Genomic DNA, 19,374 nt, shown 5'->3' with positions numbered 1-19,374 from the left:
TGGCGTAAGGCCTGCTAGTAAGTGATTGTATGGTATAGTAATGGAAATATCGCCCATTGCACCTTTTAATAACTCAGGTTATTAAAACAACAACACTCTTACTCAGAACCTTTTGGGTCAGCTATGCTGTGAAACGATAATGTCTTATCACCGCAAATATATTTCAGTATGAAATGTTTTGTCTTTAACAAAAGTCGGAACGTTTTCTTGTGTAATTTACACTTTTACAGGTCATGCAGACAAACTGGGACTCTCATAAATGATGGATGTCTTGTGTGCAAAGCGCGCACCTCTTTAAGCATGTAGGCTACAATTCAGTTTATTATAATATTTGAAAGCGCATCCTCGGCGGTCAGGGTCCATCCTTTGCCTAGTCCCCGCATGGCCTAGACGCGTCAGTGATCGACAGGACCCTTATGCTGGCTGCCTGGTCGCGTTCAGGCCGCCACCCTCCGCTTTCTGTGACCCGTGAAATAATTTATAGAACTGTTTACTTCCAGCCCCCTTTCTGACTGTCAAACTCTATTGTGCAACACACGTGGGCCTCTGTACTCTCCAGCGACAGCGGTGTGAGTCCCCGTCACTGAAGACCCCCAGACGCGAGGGTCAAAGCCCCCATCTCAAGAGAGATGAAACTAGCCTATATAGTCGCGAGTGACTTGTGTAAATAACAAAACAGGAAACAAATGACTTGCCCCCTCAATGGACATTGCAGTCTCCCTTTGTACACGTTGTCTCTTACTTGAGCACAGATATTGGTTAATTTTCGCTTTCGTCTAGCTTTTATTAAATAAAAAAAAATGCTTGCTTCATTGTATAGCCTAGTTTACGTGATAAGGAAGGGACATTATTTAGAGAAAATAAAATGGGCTTTGTATTTAAGTTAAATTTGAGAACCAGGCTTCTGTTTTCAAAGTTTAAACCAGTTCACTTCAAAGTCAGCATATCTCCATTTTAAAAATGTTACTGTATAAAAAAATATGAACTGAAACGATATGAGTTTCTCATTATGTTTACAGTCAGTGAGCGTGTAATACAAACTTACCACGTGCGCCATTAATTCTTAACTGCATTCAGAGCTTGCAAGATGCATGCAAATGGCCGTAGGAGGTTAAAATAGTTTAATTCTATTAAGTTGATTTCCATTAAGACGTTGCGGTGAGGTTTATTTTTTTAATTATTATTATTTTAGAATAACGTCTCTGCAGTGTCTTAAAGGCAATCAAAAACACAATGCTGTGGCAGATGTTGGTTTTGGGGAATTAACTCGGACTTCGGAAGTTTTTTTCTTCCAATTTTCTTGAAAAAAAAATTGAAAACCCTCTCCATGCTGTGGATATGTGACTGGAATGCGTTTCGTTGTTCAAGACACAATTTGCCGTTTGTACCGACATCGTGTAGACCAATATTTCTTTTGCATGTAAGGAAATCATATTTTTTCTAATTTTTAGGCTACAACATGGGCGTATCATTTCAAAGAAATGTTAGAAAATGTTCAGTAATTCCCAACGAAAGTAACAAGGTCTTGAATTCATTATTGAAATTCAGGGCCAAGCCTGTGTGTGTATAGACTGATTCGCCCCCAATGTACGGGGTAGTTTATGATTGTTATTATTTTAATACGTTTATTATTATTTGTTACCTGTTTTAAAAATCTACATTTCAACTCAAACTCAGAACCTGCTTTGTGTATATATCTATTGTTATTTCTACTTCCTAATATTTCTATTCATAAATCCTTAACGTTTATGGGCTATTTACCAATGTGTTTAATAATTCCAATAACATATTTATACCAAACGGTCATGTTATGGTTGTCATTGTGTCTGTGTGCATATGGACCGGAGGTGGAAGTGAAAGAAACCGTTATTGCGGCTCCAGAGGTAAGGTGTTCATTTGTCACTAAATAGTTACTACATTACTTCTTAAAAAATAATAAATAAGTTACAAAGAAAACTGAGAGTAGGTTTGACATTTAAAGGTGAAAATAATACTATGGTTTCTATGTGTCACGGAGCTTGTAGCTTCGATTGCACTGAAAATGAAACAAAATATGAGATTAGATACTACTACTTGTACATCACTTGACCTGCAAACAGGTGCACTCGCGCTTCCGCCATCCCTCTTAGAACAGCGACCAAAAATAGCATGCATTTACTACGCCTAATTTAAATAACATTGACCTCGTTGCATTTTTGAAGCTGGAAGCATACGCCGATTTTTGATGGAGCGACGCATTCTTGTATCGCAGACTTGTTGTGGTGGCATACGAAATTACAGATGTGTTGCGCCACAACGACCCAAATCTTGGAGATTGAGGATTTCAAATCTCCGTTCTTTTTTTCTTGTTCTTATTTTAATTGGGGTTTTTATTAACTGATGGATGGGCGTTCTGATGGCGGGATCCTGTCGTGCTCGCCCCCTCGTGGTACGTGCTGCAGTTCCGTCCTTGGAGTTCAAGAAGCCCCTCGCTCAACTCATAAATCCCCATGTTCCGTGAAGATGAGAGTAAACTAGTATCCATTTCGGCCCACATAGCTTTTTTTCTTAATTATACAGTTACACTTGGCTATATCAAAAGGTCCTTAATGTGGTAGAATTACCTTAGGTTATAACAAAATCGAAGAGTAGCCTACGACTGCGAAGTGTGAAGACAGCTAGAGGGTCAATACTGGAAACACACAATGGCTCCCCAATTTTTGGCCCGATGTTTTGAGATAGAACAAACGGCCCTTGTTTTGCCAGTAGAAATAGACGGATTGTCTGGTTTAAGTGCCAGGAAATCAGTCCACTTCAATAAACAGTAATAATAATAAAATAATCCACGGAGACATGTAAGTACTATTGTATTCTTAATCATGTTACTACTGATATATATATATATATATATATATATATATATATATATATATATATATATTACTGATATATATATTATATATATATATATATATATATATATATATACTACTGATATATATATATATATATATATATATATATATATATATATAGTAAGAGAAATGCAATAGATAATATGAAGAAAAAAAAAAGCTGAAGAATGAAGCATCTCTTGTTACACTGGTGAATGAAAAATGTAGCGAAGCTGTTAAGTCTGAATGTTAACTTGAATGTTAAAAGCTGATCAATCACATACGCAGACGAAACATTGAATTTATGCGTGATCGTCGAATTAAACCACATTGTATTTTAACATCATCTAAGCTATCTGTTCAAGTGAATCACGGTGTGATTTTTCCGTGTCATGGAATCCAAGAGTGGTGCGTTTTACGTTTTTTATACATTATTCACAAATGCCAATAACCACTAAACTCATGATACTAGATAGGAATAAATAAGCAAGCAAGTTACTTTGCCATAGTTGAGGGCAGTGCGTATTGGATTGTGCAGTGAGTGGAAAAATTCCGCTATTTCTTCAATACGTGTTTCTAAAACAGAACTGCGACTATTAATATAGAATAGATTTTTTAAAAAAGCACTGAAATAAATATTTCTTAACATCCAGCCTTTTGACATGGAGTCCAGCTGCAAACCTTGTAGACATAGTTATACGAAAAACAAGCGAGAGTAAAACATACTTTTTTGTAATAAGAAGGCAAAAATTGTGTAGGTATGACAAATATTATGTTGCCTTCAAAGATGAAAGTATAGTACAAAATTACTATTTGCAGTATTAAAATCTCCATTGCTATATGGTCTCTTTATTCCGTTAACAATGTAATAATTACAGAAGTGTTTAAAATTGCTGTCCTGGAGTTCATTGCAACAGCCTTCCACAACCAATTGATTTAATTGAAAACATAATTTGTACTGATGCATTCCATCACTGAAAGTATTCAATCGCTTGCTTTTACAAACGTCATCGGTAATGTTATATGTCCTGTCCAAAGGTAGTTTATTTAGGCCTGTTTTACTTTTTAGATGTTTAGGAATCTAACTTTAACGGAGGACCCCTTCTGCCATTAACGGAAATTTAATTAAAGGTCGATTTTTCTTAAATTTTGACCGAATTATATTAATATACTATCTGTGAACAGTTTAATGTTTCTACTTAATGGGTGGGAAGTAAACGGAACGACAGTCGACCCAGTTTTAAGACCCTTAGAAAATAAGATACTGCAATTTACTCCGAACCCGCTGGAAGACGAGACTTTTCATTGGTCAATGGAAAATTTTGAACTGAACGTAACGAGCCCACGGGATGCGCGCTAACCAATCGCACTTGGCCCGGATTGAGCGCATCTGAATTTGCTTCGCGTTGGTCGGGGCTGAAAAGGGGGCCATTGGTGATTGGCAGAGTGTGTTTGAGTGGCAGAATATCCGAGGCGCGCTGGTAGGCTCCGGGGCTGAGCCAGTGGCGCTGTCCACACGAGCGCAGGTTCTGAAACCCGCTGTGCGCACTATGGTAGTAGCTTTGCCCGGGGGCGCAGCTCTGTTGTACCACGCCGCGGGAATATTTCACACGAGGAACAATAAACCCTGCATTTTTCCAGACTCTACATGGCGACAGAGGAACATTCTTGTAGAAACGAAAGCCACGTAGGTTTATCCCGCGGATTATATTCACGTTAGAAAGCAGCAAACAAATGAAACTTTTACCTGCCCTATTCCTCCACGCTGGATCCTAATTTGCAAGTTCCTCTGTAGTCTCTGAATTCTTCGGCGCTTGCCTTGTGTTTATTTATTATTTTTTTCGAGATTTTAATTTGAGCATTTTTTTTTTTTGCTCTTGATCTGAAGTTTGTACACTGGAAACGGTGCATTTTATCCAACAGGCTATGTTCACATTATGCTTTCGCAGATCGTGGCACAAATCGGTGGAGTTTGTGAATGATGATTCAAACAGGGAAGTCCAAGAGGGAGACATTTTCCAGTAAAACAGAAAATAATATTATTTAACAGTGAGTAGTCTTAAGTCTCAACAACTGGAATGGTGATGAAAACCTAACTATAAACGGACATAGGAGTGTGGATTCTATGAGTATCAGCCACAGAACGCGAGTAAGGGTGCACGGCTTGCGGTGCGTTGACACGGCCGGTTTGTTTCCTCGGCTGTTCGGTCCCAGTTCGGAAGTCCTTTCCCAGAGATCTGCTGGGAGGTGGCGAGGATATCAACGGGGAGCTCCAATTTCAGACCATTTCCCAGCTGGACTTAATCGTATAGGAATTTATTAGCCAGTCAGTCAGCTCTTTTTGAAACGATTTCAGTGTTTTTCCTCGGCCCTATGATCGACCGCAGAGTATCACCCAGCCACAGGGAAATGACGCGTGGGAACTAATGCACAAATAAAATTAAAAAAGGCATCGTAATTTTCCAGTAGTTTATTTTATTCCCTCTCTATTCTGCCTTTTGTTAATTTATCCCAATATACATTTACATGGGCTACATATTTTTACCTTTTGCAGATATAATTGCTTTATAGCTGAGACTTTTTGTAAACACTTATTTTCTTTCGAAATAACATTTTCCTTGCTTGGAGCCTGGCGGATAGGCTACTCACGGAAAACACCCCCGCCTCAACGCTGCAGCTCAACTTATTTTGGCATTTCATTTATTGGGTGGTCAATCTCAAAGCACTGGAAGCGCTTTCGAAGGCTGTTTGAAAACCCTTCTACCACAGGGTTTGGACTGTGGTTGGTCCGCCAAGACTTCTTCGATGGAAATACACTGTAAACACGACCCGTTCGCAGCGATGCACAGTAAGTGAATGGCTCCTTCTTTGGTTGTGTAGAATTCAGAGAGATGACCCGTGACCTTTAAAAGTTCACAAAAAATTGTTCCTAGTGTAGACTTCAAAAATCATAAAGTTGTCACACGAGTTAGGCTATAGCGCACGGTCAAAGATAAACTGGGCATCTCTGACTGCTCACATGTTTGTGTGTGTGTGTGCGGTATTGGTGGAGTGTGTGTGTTTGTGTGTGTATGGGGGGGGGGGGGGGGGGGGTTGACAAGCATGAACAAAAACGAACTTGAACTATATAATGAGCAAGTGCAATAAACATGAGATGTGACTCCAAATGTTATTACGCAACAATACAGTCCTACACTTGGATAATAAATGTGTGTAGTAATTTTATGTAAATACATAGGTGGTGTAGAACTTGTTTCTGTTAGATTTAGGGGAAACTACAAAAATCCCTTTATTTCTTTTTCGTTTTTCACATCCCGTGTCGGCTGCATAGCCGTTCTCTGCTTTAACGCCTTCGCGTTCACTAGTAAATTGGTGAAATATACAGTATTACGGAAATGAATATAATGAGGCCTACTTTTACAATTAAACTTGTTCATAACACCAGCAGCAGCGGTGTCGATTAAAAACAATGCGCATAACTGCCAAAATGCTCTCAACATATAAATTGTGGATTTTTTTTTTTGTGGAACATATGAACAATTGTGGATTTTAGCATTGTTGCCGTTTATCATTGTGCTATTGTATGTCACTGTTTCTATGATTATTAGCTTCAGCAACATAACATAACAATCAGACACCGCGGCTATTGGCGGTCCATTTTTTAGAATCACTTTTTCGTGTGTAAAATAATTTCCCCAGCTTCACCATGCTGGAGAGACTCCGGGAAGATTTGTCATTTCACAGCCGGTTACATGAAATGACACCTCCCCTCACGGCAAGTTAAACGCTGGATTAAGCATACAGATAAAACGCTTGAACGAATCACATTTCCCTTCCCTGTCCAGTTTTTCCTCCAACCGAAGCAATGATTTGAAAATCATAACATGGCTTAAAATGGCAAGCCAACAAACCGACGGTGCAATGGCATAAGAGCGAGGCGGGATTCAGGAAATGATCAGATAAAAATGTCTAAATTAAAAGGGAGGGTTATCATTAATCTAACAGAGATAAATCAAATTAATTACGGTTGCGTAGAAACTGAGGTGTGTGTGCATGTGTAAAGGAGAGAGAACGCGAACCCTTCCGCTTGCCTGTTTGCGCGAGGGTTTCCCTATCAGATAAACAAGTAAACGAAAATGAGAAGTTAGTTTGGTTGGTGAATGAAGCAATGTCAAATATTGTCATGCACAATGCTGAACTTTCAGGCTCGTTGTTCATTCGTATGTTTTCTGGAGGCCTCGTGGTAGATGAAGTGCAAGATGACTGTGGTGTAATTTACAACCAGTTAAGAAGTCGCTGCACCGGGGCTCCTGCGGTTGAGTTTTCTCTCTAATAGCGGCTCCGATCGCAATAAAGCTTTACAGAGCAATCAAATATGGTTATTCCAGCCCAGATTGTTCATATCAACAACCCCGTAAACCTCCATATCATATAGTGTTACTTTTCGAGTAGCTTCAGTCTCGAAGTGTGGAAGTGAAAACGTCTCAGTGGTCTGCTGTTATTTCCATTCACATGTTTGTCTTTGATACAGCATTAGAATTTAGTTTGTGGATGGTCTTTAGCGTTGTATAAAACGAAGCTAAATCCGCATAGATTTGTTACTGTGCCCTCGTGTTTATTTGATTGGTGACATGCAATGCCAGCTTCCGGGAATTACTTAATGTGAAATAAATACAGCACTAAAAAGAGTTTGTCGCTGTTAAAGGGTGTGAAATCACTCACCGTAAGATTTTTTTTGAAGTGGATCTGGGACCAGTAAATCAGGTTATACTTTAGCAAAGGACTAACAATAAATACTTTTTGGCTTCATTGTATTATTATTATTATTATTATTATTATTATTATTATTATTATTATTATTATTTTAATCGTTGTTGTTAATCGTTGCTGTTAAGTCGTATGTGGTTTGTGAGTTGCCGTACATGATTAATTTATTATTAAACGCAAACAGGAAGAAATGAGGTAAATGAAACGAAAATGTTTTCTTCTTCTTCTTCCTCTTATTATTATTATTATTATTATTATTATCGTCACTGTCAGTATCAGCATCAGTATTAACAAGTGTATTAGGTATCTCCATAATACAGTAAAATGACGACAACAACTTTTATGTATATTTATCTATCTTGACTTATGGACTATAACTTTAGGCATGTGGTATAATCAGATTTTTTGGAAAGTTCCGACTGGAGTAGTTTTATTTATTTAGAAAATCTTCTCCACGAGATTCTTCTGTATAAATACTATACAATTGTAATTCAATAAATAAATGCATACTATACAATTGTAAACGATGGTAGCCCATTAAAGTAATGTTGTCGCCCCGTCATGAAAGTAAAAATAGGTTATGGTGACCATTAAACTAAACTGACAGATAAAAAAAATCAGGAAGCAGTTTGAATTTGCCCACGAACTTAGCTTGTGTATCATATCCAATTTACGGGGATAGAAATAACAGCGTAATGTTTCAGTCCCATTGTAAAGCCTAATCTTAACCAGGCCAGCCGCGGTTTGAGAGCGGTGTATTCTTCTTTGGCTCTTTTTTATTTGTCCCCTGTTCCTAAGTTATTAATAAGAAGCTAACCCGTGACCCGTTAACTGCAATAGTGGTCCCTGACAACGGAGATAAAAGATTGAAATGGAAGAGAGTACTCTAATAGAGCTTATTTTCTGGATGGGCGAACATAAATGTATTTTTCTTCAGCGCTGTATTTATTCCGGAAAGATCCACTAAATCAATCAGAGGGATAAGGAACAGCCCGGTACGTACGCTATCTGCAATATAAAAAGGCGAAATATAGTAAAGATCAAAACCCCCTCCCGTCCAGAAATCCGTCCCCCTCCTTAAAGCCGGCTCTACCGGCGATCCTTATTCTGTGGAGTAATGAATTGTGATGATACTGGGCCGCATTGTGCGCTGACTGTTGGGCTGTAATATTTTGTCACAGCTTTTAGTTTGTGTGTCAATGCCCTAAGATGAGTGCCTTATCATACCGTCTTACTCTGAGAGTAATATTTCTGTAGGAGGATATTGAATAGGTTTATACAGTATTGATATTGTGGTATATATAAATATATGTGTTCTGGGACATTTCAAATCAGTTCCAGATTTCCTGCATAATGGTTTATCACTATAACACAATTAAACAACTGCTGCGTAATTTTGTCTTTCGTTAATTGCAGTAGTGACGGCACTCCTGTGTTCTAAACAGACCAATACAAAATCACATTTGTATGAAGGTGTATTTCAAAGTCAATATTCGAGTGAATGAGACCACATACGAAACCTCTGGCACTCCTTCCTCAATAGAAAATACTCCACATCCAGATTGTGCTGCACTGTGACCACGGCTCCTTTCCTCTAGAGATGAGTTGTTGGTGATTATCAACACCACGTTTCCTCTACCTGTTCCTACAAATGGCAGCTTCCAGTGGGAAACCAAATAAAGTGTCAGGAAGATCAGTTATTTATTCCCTCAAGAGAACAGTTACTTCCCTAAAAAAGGTAACAGATACACACTTTTTTCCAAAGGCTGCTTCTATCAAGCTTCTTCGTGTTACTGTGTGACATGGAAGAGTTGCCATATAAAGCTGAAGAGACAGGTTTTCAAGTTAAGGTGCATTTTGGCTTTTCAGAAAAGTGTATTGTCACTCCCAGTGTTTGTACAGGTAGGATCCATCAGTTCTGTCATAGCTATGATAGCGGTTTGCCACATAGTGTTACTGGCATGTTGAAGTAGAGGGGGGTGGCGTACAAGAATGAAAGCACCTACGTCCAGCCGGTGCTGCATGAAGATCATCTTGCAGTAACTAATAAATAGGCTGGTGATGCAGGTGCACAGTGGACTGTTGGACTTCATGGTTGAGGTCAAGGTGTTGGGTGATGTGCATAACTGTGGATATACATCCTGTTCACTGGGCTCACAGAGCAAGACTTGCGTTTGCTGTATGCAGATTTGACTTTCTGTTTGTCATCCTGCATGGCCCTTTGTGAGTGGTCTGCCTCAGTTCTGGTTGCAGACCTTCAGTCCAAATGCTTCTGTCTTCCACTGGAGCCTCCTGGTGTTTGGGATGGTGACAGAAGGCTTTTTACCCCCTGGTATATACTCACTAGCCTTTGGGCCACGATACAATGGCTCGGTCATCAGAAACACTTCCCTGAATTCAAGCTGTCTCTGTTTATTACATGAAGTGGAGCTGTCAGAAACAGCAGTGTGCTGTTGGTCACAGATCTGATAAGGCAATGCTTCCTGCAGGGCAGCATTCCTCCGGCCTGCTGCTACATCTGCTGGCTAAAATGATTCCATTGCATAGCCTTCAAGAGGAACACTGTCTGGTGCACTGCTTTGTCTCCTTAACTTTCAGAAAGGAGTTTAGGCAGGTTGTTTTTTCTTTGTTTCTGACTGTGAAGTTTGACTGCAGTTTGTCCTACCTGCTGAACTTGTAACAAAGCTTATTCAAATGAATAAACGCCTAAAGACAGAGGTGAACAGGAATCTCTCCCAAACTGAAAACCCATCAAAGAAAACACAATGTTTTAAAGGGTTAGTCATATCATTTTTTTTTATTTCTTATTAGGCAAAACAGACCAATGCCATCTAACATTTAAATAATAATAATGCAAATACATATGAATGCAGTTGGTTTTTTATCCAGTTAGGCATATTTAATATTTTTCTTATGATTTTGCTGGTAATCCTTGTTGGGTTGTATTTAAAAGCCATCCACCCCAAAGCTAGGATTATATCTCCCTCTCCTCTTTTTATTACAATATTTCCCCCAAAGAAGCAATCAGTATGTTAATATTGTAAGTTAACTGGATTATGGAGTGTCTGTGTATCTGAGTTCTTTATTTCTACTTGTATGCAGTAGTAGGGATTTTTTCCACATTTGATGTGGTTGGGTTTTGTTACAAGCCAACAGGAGTATGTTGGTATGAATATAGCTGGAACATGTTTCAGTTGATGCCTGATATGTTACACAAAATATGGCCATGAAATCATAGTTGAAACATGCAGCTGTGATATGTAGTGAAATAGGCTCTGTGTGAACTGTGAGTGTCAGGGACAGTGTAACACTGTGAGGAAAATAACTAGTGGCCGCTGGAAGAGAGGCCTGAAGTCAGAGACAGGGAAAACAAACACTGACCTCTGCCTTTTCTGTGTTTGAGCTCTTGTACTGTGTGAGGGACCTTGTACTGTATATGGACCTTTAAGATGTCCCTTGTGGTGCTTTTCATCTTGTGTCGTTTCTGATCATTTTACACATGTGGCAGAGCTATTTGTGGTGTCAATCAATAAATCAGACAGTGCCATTTCATTCTCTACAAGTCAGTTTATATTCTGTCCACAGTGCTGTGGCCTTCTGGCAGCAGTGAAGAACAGAGATGATGTTTTCATTGAAGTATCAGCATATATGGTTTAACCGATTTCTGTATTTCAGTGCTTAATGCAACTGAACATAGAATAAGCTTTGTTTTGTGTTATTCATTCCAGCATCCAGTATGTGTTTGTGTCATTTTGTCATTCACATGCACTGTTTCTAAGTGTGTATATGTACATGTATATGTGTGTGTATGTGAACACAATTTCTTAAGTTTAAAATATTGATTCTCAATATTTTAATGATTCTCATGCATTTTTATATTTTTGTAGCTTATGTAGTAAAAAGAACTACTGGTGTGTTTGATGACTATATCCATTGATTATGGACCACAGCCTTCCTCACATGAATCTTCCTGAACCACGGGGTTCATAAGAGCCACATAAGAGTACTACAGAAAGTGATTGTCAGTGGTGACATGGTACACTCTCTCCCATGGCCCACCTCAGGATCCCCTCCTCTCTCTCTCTCTCTTTCCATAGGGCATGGCGGTGTGAACCAGCTGGGAGGCGTGTTTGTGAATGGGCGCCCCCTGCCAGACGTGGTGAGGCAACGCATTGTGGAGCTAGCGCACCAGGGCGTGCGGCCCTGCGACATCTCCAGACAGCTGCGCGTTAGCCACGGCTGCGTCAGCAAGATCCTGGGAAGGTGAGCGCCTTCCACTCACACGCCTACGCAACCGCTCTGCACACTGTTATATTTACACTTGTCACCTGCATACTTACACTCAACACCTTCACACACCTACACCGTCACGCTGAACACCATTATACTTACGCCTATCCCCTATACGCTTACACTCAACACCTTCACACACCTACACCGTCACTCTGAACACCATTATACTTACGCCTGTCCCCTATATGCTTACACTCAACACCTTCACACACCTACACCGTCACTCTGAACACCATTATACTTACGCCTGTCCCCTATACGCCTACGCTCAACACTTTCACACATCTACACCATCACATTACAGTATGACATTATAGGCATTTAGCAGACTCTCTTAAGTGACTTACATAGGTCACAATTTTTTACATTTTACCCATTTATACAGCTGCCCATTTACTGAGGCATTTCTAGGCAAAGTACCTTGCCCACAAGTACCTTGTACAACAGCAGTTTCTCAGCAGGGAATCGAACTGGCAACCCTTTGGTTATGAGTCCTGCTCCTTAACACCAAGCTACACTGCCGCCCCATCACTTTCAACTACACTGAATGCCTTCACTTTAAGACTCTATACATGTGGTTCACGCTGAACTCCTTCATGTTTATACTATACCCTTACACTGAACCTCAACATATTCACTGATCACCTTAACACTAACACTTCAGAAGCTTCACTGCAGCTCAACACCTACACACTCATGCTTAACATCCTCAGCTGAACTCAGTTCGCATTTACATTCAATTTGTAGTGTGCGCATGTAAATTCAGAGCCAAATCAGAACCAAAGAGCCTTGAGTGTTTGGAGTTGTTTAAGCTGTGTATACATTTGTGGTAACTCAATGCTTAATGGAGAAATGAGTTTATTACGCTCCAGGTAGACATCTGCATTGTGTAGTAACTGTTGATTTCAAGCAGCACAAACTACAGAATGGAAACATTTTATGTATCTTTTCCAACATCCCCTTATTCATGCTCCCTGTCCATTCTATCTCTGCCTCTGTCTCCTTTCAAAAGGAGAAGTCTAAAATTGAAAGCCTCGGCAAATCCGTCCCCTCATTCTCTCCCACAAAGAAAGAGCCCAAGGAAGGAAAAGATTACTCACATTTGAGGCATTTGCATCAAAATGAAATTGGCACCTTATTTTTTGCGCAGAAAGAGAGAGAGAGGGAGACAGAGAGCGGGAGAGAGAGAGAGTGAGAGAGAGGCGATTTGGACGAATGAAGGTGAGGGATTAGGTGGCACGGCCCTGGGCTATATCGAAAAATGTGTTCCCCCATTGTTCTCCCGTGCCATCCTCTCATTCCTCCCCACGCTGTCGTTCCAGTCATTCGAGCGTTACCGTGATTTACTCACAGCTCCACTCTGCTTCCGTGACTGAAAGCCCTCGCGTTTCATTGGGTAAAATAAATGAGCAGATATCGGTAACAGTTCGTGCTTAATCGTAGATCCATATTTTCACTCTGTTAAAAGACTCGGTGCAGCTGTTTATCTCTGTATGGATGCCCCCACTCCCCACACCCCCTCACCCCAGAGGAGTAATCCTTCAGTGCGGACAGGGGCAGACTCTGGGGGCAAGCAGGATGTCTGAATGGCAGCTCGTACTGGAGCCAGATACTGATTCAAATTGCTTTTATTTCATGCCAGTGTTGGCCCTGCGTTACCGGGCTCAGTATCGAGATAAATTGCTAATGCATATTTGGCTGGAGTCTACACTTTAAGTGTGTGTGTTTGCGCGTGTGTGTGTGTTTGGTGCTAATAGAAAGGGATGCCTGTGGAAGTGTGGGAGTTTGGTTGTTACAGATGAAGAATGAAAAATGGATGTCTGTGATGTGTGTGTCAATGTGGAGGGCAGGGGCCAGTAAAGGGTGTAGGTGACAGGGTTTGCAGCCAGGGGGCAGTGTGCTGTGTGACAGTGCAAATACAGAGAGCCCATAAGGGCTGGCACAGTAGCCCTGACCCCACAGGAGACAGCAGTACGACTGAGGAGCTACAGGCCAGAGGGAGGGCTGACACAAAATGCCAGGGCAAGAGCTGGCAGGTTTTCAGGCTCAGTGGGTAGAGTGACACCAGGGCCAGATCTGGCAGGCTTGTGGGCACTGCGGGGTTCAGTTATACCAGGGCAAAAGCTGGCACACTTATGGGCCCTGTGGGATACAGTAATACCAGGGCAAGATCTGGCACATTTCCATGCACTTTGGGGTACTTTAACACCAGTGCAAGAGCTGGCACTCTCTCCGGCTCTGCGGGGTTCTGTAACCCTCGCTCTGTCTTGTGGCTTCTGCATTGTGCAGGATACTCCTGTGTAACAGCCCGCATGTCCAAAGATGGCACATTTCCAGACTGTGTGTGGCATGCTTCTCTCCACCTCCCTCTGTCTGCCTCTCTCTTTGCCGCTCTCTCTGTTTCTAACTCTATTTACACATCTGTTGAGTCAAAATTTAAACTATTCTTTATTACCATGACTCGTGCAGTATACAGTATAATTGTAAAATATACAAGATTGCAAAAGCAGGGGTATAAATGGAAAATACAGATACAAGGACAGTAATATTTTGATATCAGTAGTAAGGTAAAAAGATAAAAGAAATGACTGAGATAAAGAAGAGGAGCAGAAATATAAATAAAGCAAAACATAATAATTTGGAAATAATTAGTTCAAGGGTAAAGTTTCAGTCCCATTAAATACATAAATAGAGCTAGCCATAATTCCTTCATGTGTGTGTCAAGACCCTTAGCCACAGCATCATGCAGAGATCAGAGATCACAAAAATGTCACCAACCACATCATCTGCCTGGTGGAAATGCAGTCAGGCAACATCTCCCTTGGTGCACAGGGACCTGTGGACATTAGTAAGGCAGAAACTGGTCCGGGACCTGTCTCCAAAGCCCACCGCTTTCCCTTTGAATCCACAGGTACTACGAGACGGGCAGCATCAGGCCGGGCGTGATCGGAGGATCCAAACCAAAGGTTGCTACACCCAAAGTTGTCGACAAAATCGCTGACTACAAACGCCAAAACCCCACCATGTTTGCCTGGGAGATCAGGGACAGACTGCTGGCGGAGAGAGTGTGTGACAACGACAGTGTGCCCAGTGTCAGCTCCATCAACAGGTACGAGGCCCGCGGGGTCGTCACGGCAACCATTGGAGAGGATGTACAGACTCTTGCACACGCGTGTGGTTTTATTTGCGTTCATGTGAGACGCATTTGCAGCATATTTATTATCTTGTTTGCAAAGTTTTTTTCCTTTTGTCCGTCCGCTAAATGACAGCTTTAATGACGTTAAAATATTGTGATTAAAGGTACGATTCTGGTATGATAGGGAATGATACAACACAACTGTTGGAATATGGAGCAAAAATTATAATTCAGTAAAGGTTTGGGAAAATGAAAAGTATTTTGTAAGTATGACCTATTGTTATTGTTATACATTATTATTAGGCATTCTGATCATGGTTCCCAAGTGGTTCAGTGGTTAAGGCGTTCGCTTTGAGTGCAGGCAGAACTGTACAGCCTGAGTTTGATCCCACGTGTGTGATCAGCCAATGATAACCGGGAGCCCACAGCGGTGGAACAAATTGACTTTGTCCAATCAGGGATAGGGGTGGAGAGGTCATTCGGGGTTTCCTCATCTCATCACCCATAGGCACCCTGTGATTCTGCGAGTTGCTCGGATGTCGTCAGAGGAGTAGCACCTATCCTCCAATGAGCGCCCACTCTTCTGTGGTGGGCTGGGTGACCTGCACTGCAAAAACAGCCGCTGCCTACATTTGAGTGTATCAGAGGATGGCATTAGTCTCACATCAGTGCTTGTGTGCGGGTGTAGTGATTATTGTGTGAAACATGCTTAGTATACAGTTGTCAATTCCAAAAAATATGGCATTGCTTAAAGGAGTAAAAGCCTAGAAGAATTTTAAAAAAGCATTCTGATCAACTAGTGCACTGTTACCCTTCAGTATCTCAGTGTGGCTTTCGGTTATGGTGGTGTTCACTCTCAGTGGTGTGTGGTTTGTGATTTTATTTTGGTAAAGCATGGAGGAATATTACATGTGGAATAGCAAACTTCTGCAGGCGGGACAGCCAGCTTTAATCTGGACAGTCTTCTGTGCAGTTCCTCAAACCTCACCGTGGGGTGATCTGAGAATGTCATCTGTTCATCTTGTGGCATTAGGGTGTCCCTGGACATAACCTGAGTAAGAAAAAGCATATAGTCTGCTCATATTTGGCCTGTCCCCCAAATGACTTGTTTAGCATAACTCATTGTAACGATTTAAATACAGTTTTTTTCTGTTTTTAGTCTTGTCTTACAACAAATGAATGAGTGAATGAGTTAATTCATTATTATATCATCTTGTAATCAGGATGCCCTGGCTGTATTAACTTACAGAAAAGCAAGCAGAGTCTCATATAGAGAAATCGGAGACTATGCATGAACCGATGAGCTTCACGAGTACGTTTATTGCGCGGGTGCGAAAATGAGAAAAAAGTGAAATCAAATCAAAACAGAGGAAAGCAGAGAGGGGTGTGTGCGGTGCGTACAATGAAATATCCCCTCAGGGTTTTGACGCTCCATATTTATGAACAGGGTGCAGCGCGCTGGTCCGACACGATGTGTACAATGACAACCCCTCCCCCCCCCCCGCCCAGCTCGCTGCACCTGGGAGAGGGGAGAGGAGGCTCGCATGAGCAACCATGCAGTAAGCGAGAGGCCCCACTGCCATGGCAGCGTGCTTCAGCCCACAGCCCCACACCACACACGCTCAAAGACTCTTATGCGCTCGTGTAGTCTCGCACGCTCACGCGCTCAGCACTCAAACACACTCTTATACACTCAAAAATACATTTACATCCTCATACACACTCTTATACACTCAAAAATACATTTACATACTCATACACACTCTTATACACTCAAAAATACATTTACATACTCATACACACTCTTATACACTCAACCACACTCGTATATACTTGTATGCACTCAAACACACTCTTATACACTTTTATACGCTCAAAAATACATTTACATACTCATACACACTCATACACTCAACCACACTCTTATGTACATGTATACGCTCAAACACACTCTTATACACTTGTGTACACTCAAACACACTCAAATACACTCTCATACACTCATACACACTTTTATACACGCACTGTTATACCCATTTCTATATGCTCTAAGACATGCTTGTACACTTGTGCACTCTCTTATGCATTCAAACACACTCTTACACACTCAAACACATTCTTATACAATCTTATACACTCAAGCACACTCTTTTACATACATAGAAATACACACACACAGATATACACTGTCCAATATACTCACATAAACACTTATACACACACCCTCGTATATACTCACAATCTTAAACATTCTTATACACTCTAAGAGTGTTTAATCACACTTAAGCACACTCTTATATACCCACACTCTCATACACTGATACAAACTCCCATACATATACAGGCTCATATGTACTCATACACACCGGTATGCACTCAAACATACTTTCATATACACACAGCCTCTTATACACTTATACACTTGGTAGTCATGGCCTTCAGACTATAATATGGTAATGTCCCACCTCCACAATTTCCTGATTGGTTTGCTACCTCAGTCTCTGTACTTGTTGCAGATGATCATGGACTGTGCTGTACTATGCCCAGGAATGGCAGGTGTGTTATGTTTCCCCTTATAAAAAGAACTACATTCTCTGTCCATGCAGCGCCCAGTATGGACTCACAGTACCATTACTCTCACACTCTTTGTCTGTCAGTCGCATGCGTACGTATGAGTGATGTACAGGAAGCCCTCTGATGGCCCTCTCTCCTCCTACAGGATCATACGGACGAAAGTTCAGCAGCCTCCAGTGCAGCCAGGCTCTGTCTCCTCTCACAGCTTAGGTAAGCATCTCCGCCTCGCCTGTGCCACTGCTACTGATGACCTACTGTTAACACAACTCACAGAGTCCCAGTAACAGCCACTACTGTAACCCCACGATACAGTCCATTTACCCTGCTGATAAAGTCCCTGTAACTCCTACCACTGTAACAGCCACTGGTTAAGTTCCTGTAATGGCTATTACCCCCACTCTTACACGTACAGACCTTGTAACTGCTACAACTGTAATACTTGCTGATAGTCACATTAACTGTGACTACTGAACCCCCCCCCCCCCCCCCCCCCCAATACAATAACTAACTATAAGTGCTACCACTATATTACATTTACATTACATGCATTTAGCAGACAAACTTATCCAGAGCGACTTCCAGCACAATAGAATATAAGTGTATCCATTCAACTTAAATAAGCAACAGCAGCAGACCATGCTAACAACACTCCCAGACCAGTGAGTGTGACCATAACACCACAGTACTAATCCAACAACTATAGGAATGATTTGTTGCCAGCTGGTCACATGCATTGATTTGTGCCTGACCAATGCAGAGAGCTGAACAAAGCATGAAAACAGTCCTCCAGACAGGGGTCAAATTACAACGGATTGTAGCCATAATCTTCCTCATCACAGATCATCTCTGTATAAATGAATTTCACACATGGGGCTCAAAGACCTTTAGACTTTTTTCAGGTTTATAATGAACACTAGCTTTCAAGTTGAGGCGGAAAATTGAAATTTCAAATTCGAAATAAGGCAGTCTCTGTGAGCAGGAGGGGAGGGGAGTTAGCGGTATCTCATTAACAGAGAGTTCCTTCCAAAGATCTGATAACTGAAGCCGTAAACTGCTGTAGAAAAAACGGGGGGATGTGCATGCCTTCATTTTGTGCATCAATAGTCTTTTGCTGCCTTTGTGTTCTGAGGAGAACAGTGATTAATCCTGATATCCTTACCTTTCTGCTCACAGCTACATAGCCACGGCACTGACACTTTGTCCATGAAACACCTGCTGAATGATAACCTGGAGGGGGCAGAGCTTTACAGAGCCCTTAAGCACTGATCTCTGATTGTTTTTTTAGCTTTTATAAACTGTGGTTGGCGTTGGACGAGGTGATCCTGGATCAGTTCTTAGAGATAGGAAAATACTCCAAGCCGTGTGAAATCTCTGTCATAGCTGTTGGACAATATCTGGTCAGGGTGTGAAGTGACCCTCGGTTTCTGTGTCCTTGCAGCTTCCACAACGGCGGTGACTCAGGTGTCCGCGGTAACCAGTGACTCGGCCGGCTCCTCCTACTCGATCAGCGGCATTCTGGGAATCAGCTCAACTGCAGATGCGAGCAAGCGCAAGAGGGAGGAAGGTAAATCTCTGCCCAAAGATTGTGTGTGTGTGTGTGTGTGTGTGTGTGTGTGTGTGTGTGTGTGTGTGAGAGTGTAGTGAAAATAGGGCTACTATTACTACTGCTACTACTAGTAATAATAATAATAATCATTATTTGTATAATAATAATAATAATAATTATTATTA

The 19,374-nt window shown here is 41.3% G+C and overlaps 1 protein-coding gene across 1 annotated transcript in view; it reads left to right on the top strand.

Moving 5' to 3' along the window:
* Positions 1–5,651: 5,651 nt before the first annotated feature.
* Positions 5,652–19,374, top strand: part of pax5 (paired box 5) — a 37,399-nt gene continuing 23,676 nt past the window's right edge. The window contains exons 1-5 of the mRNA XM_036516733.1: positions 5,652–5,721; positions 11,738–11,903; positions 14,845–15,042; positions 17,789–17,853; positions 19,082–19,207. Coding sequence (XP_036372626.1) covers positions 5,679–5,721; positions 11,738–11,903; positions 14,845–15,042; positions 17,789–17,853; positions 19,082–19,207 — 598 coding nt within the window. The 5' untranslated portion in view covers positions 5,652–5,678. The remainder of the gene's footprint in view (positions 5,722–11,737; positions 11,904–14,844; positions 15,043–17,788; positions 17,854–19,081; positions 19,208–19,374) is intronic.

Source organism: Megalops cyprinoides, chromosome 22 (genome assembly GCF_013368585.1).
Source record: "Megalops cyprinoides isolate fMegCyp1 chromosome 22, fMegCyp1.pri, whole genome shotgun sequence".
Taxonomy (NCBI): Eukaryota; Metazoa; Chordata; class Actinopteri; order Elopiformes; family Megalopidae; genus Megalops; species Megalops cyprinoides.
The sequence above is the reverse complement of the archived record's forward strand: the minus strand, read 5'-3'. Positions and strand labels throughout refer to the sequence as shown.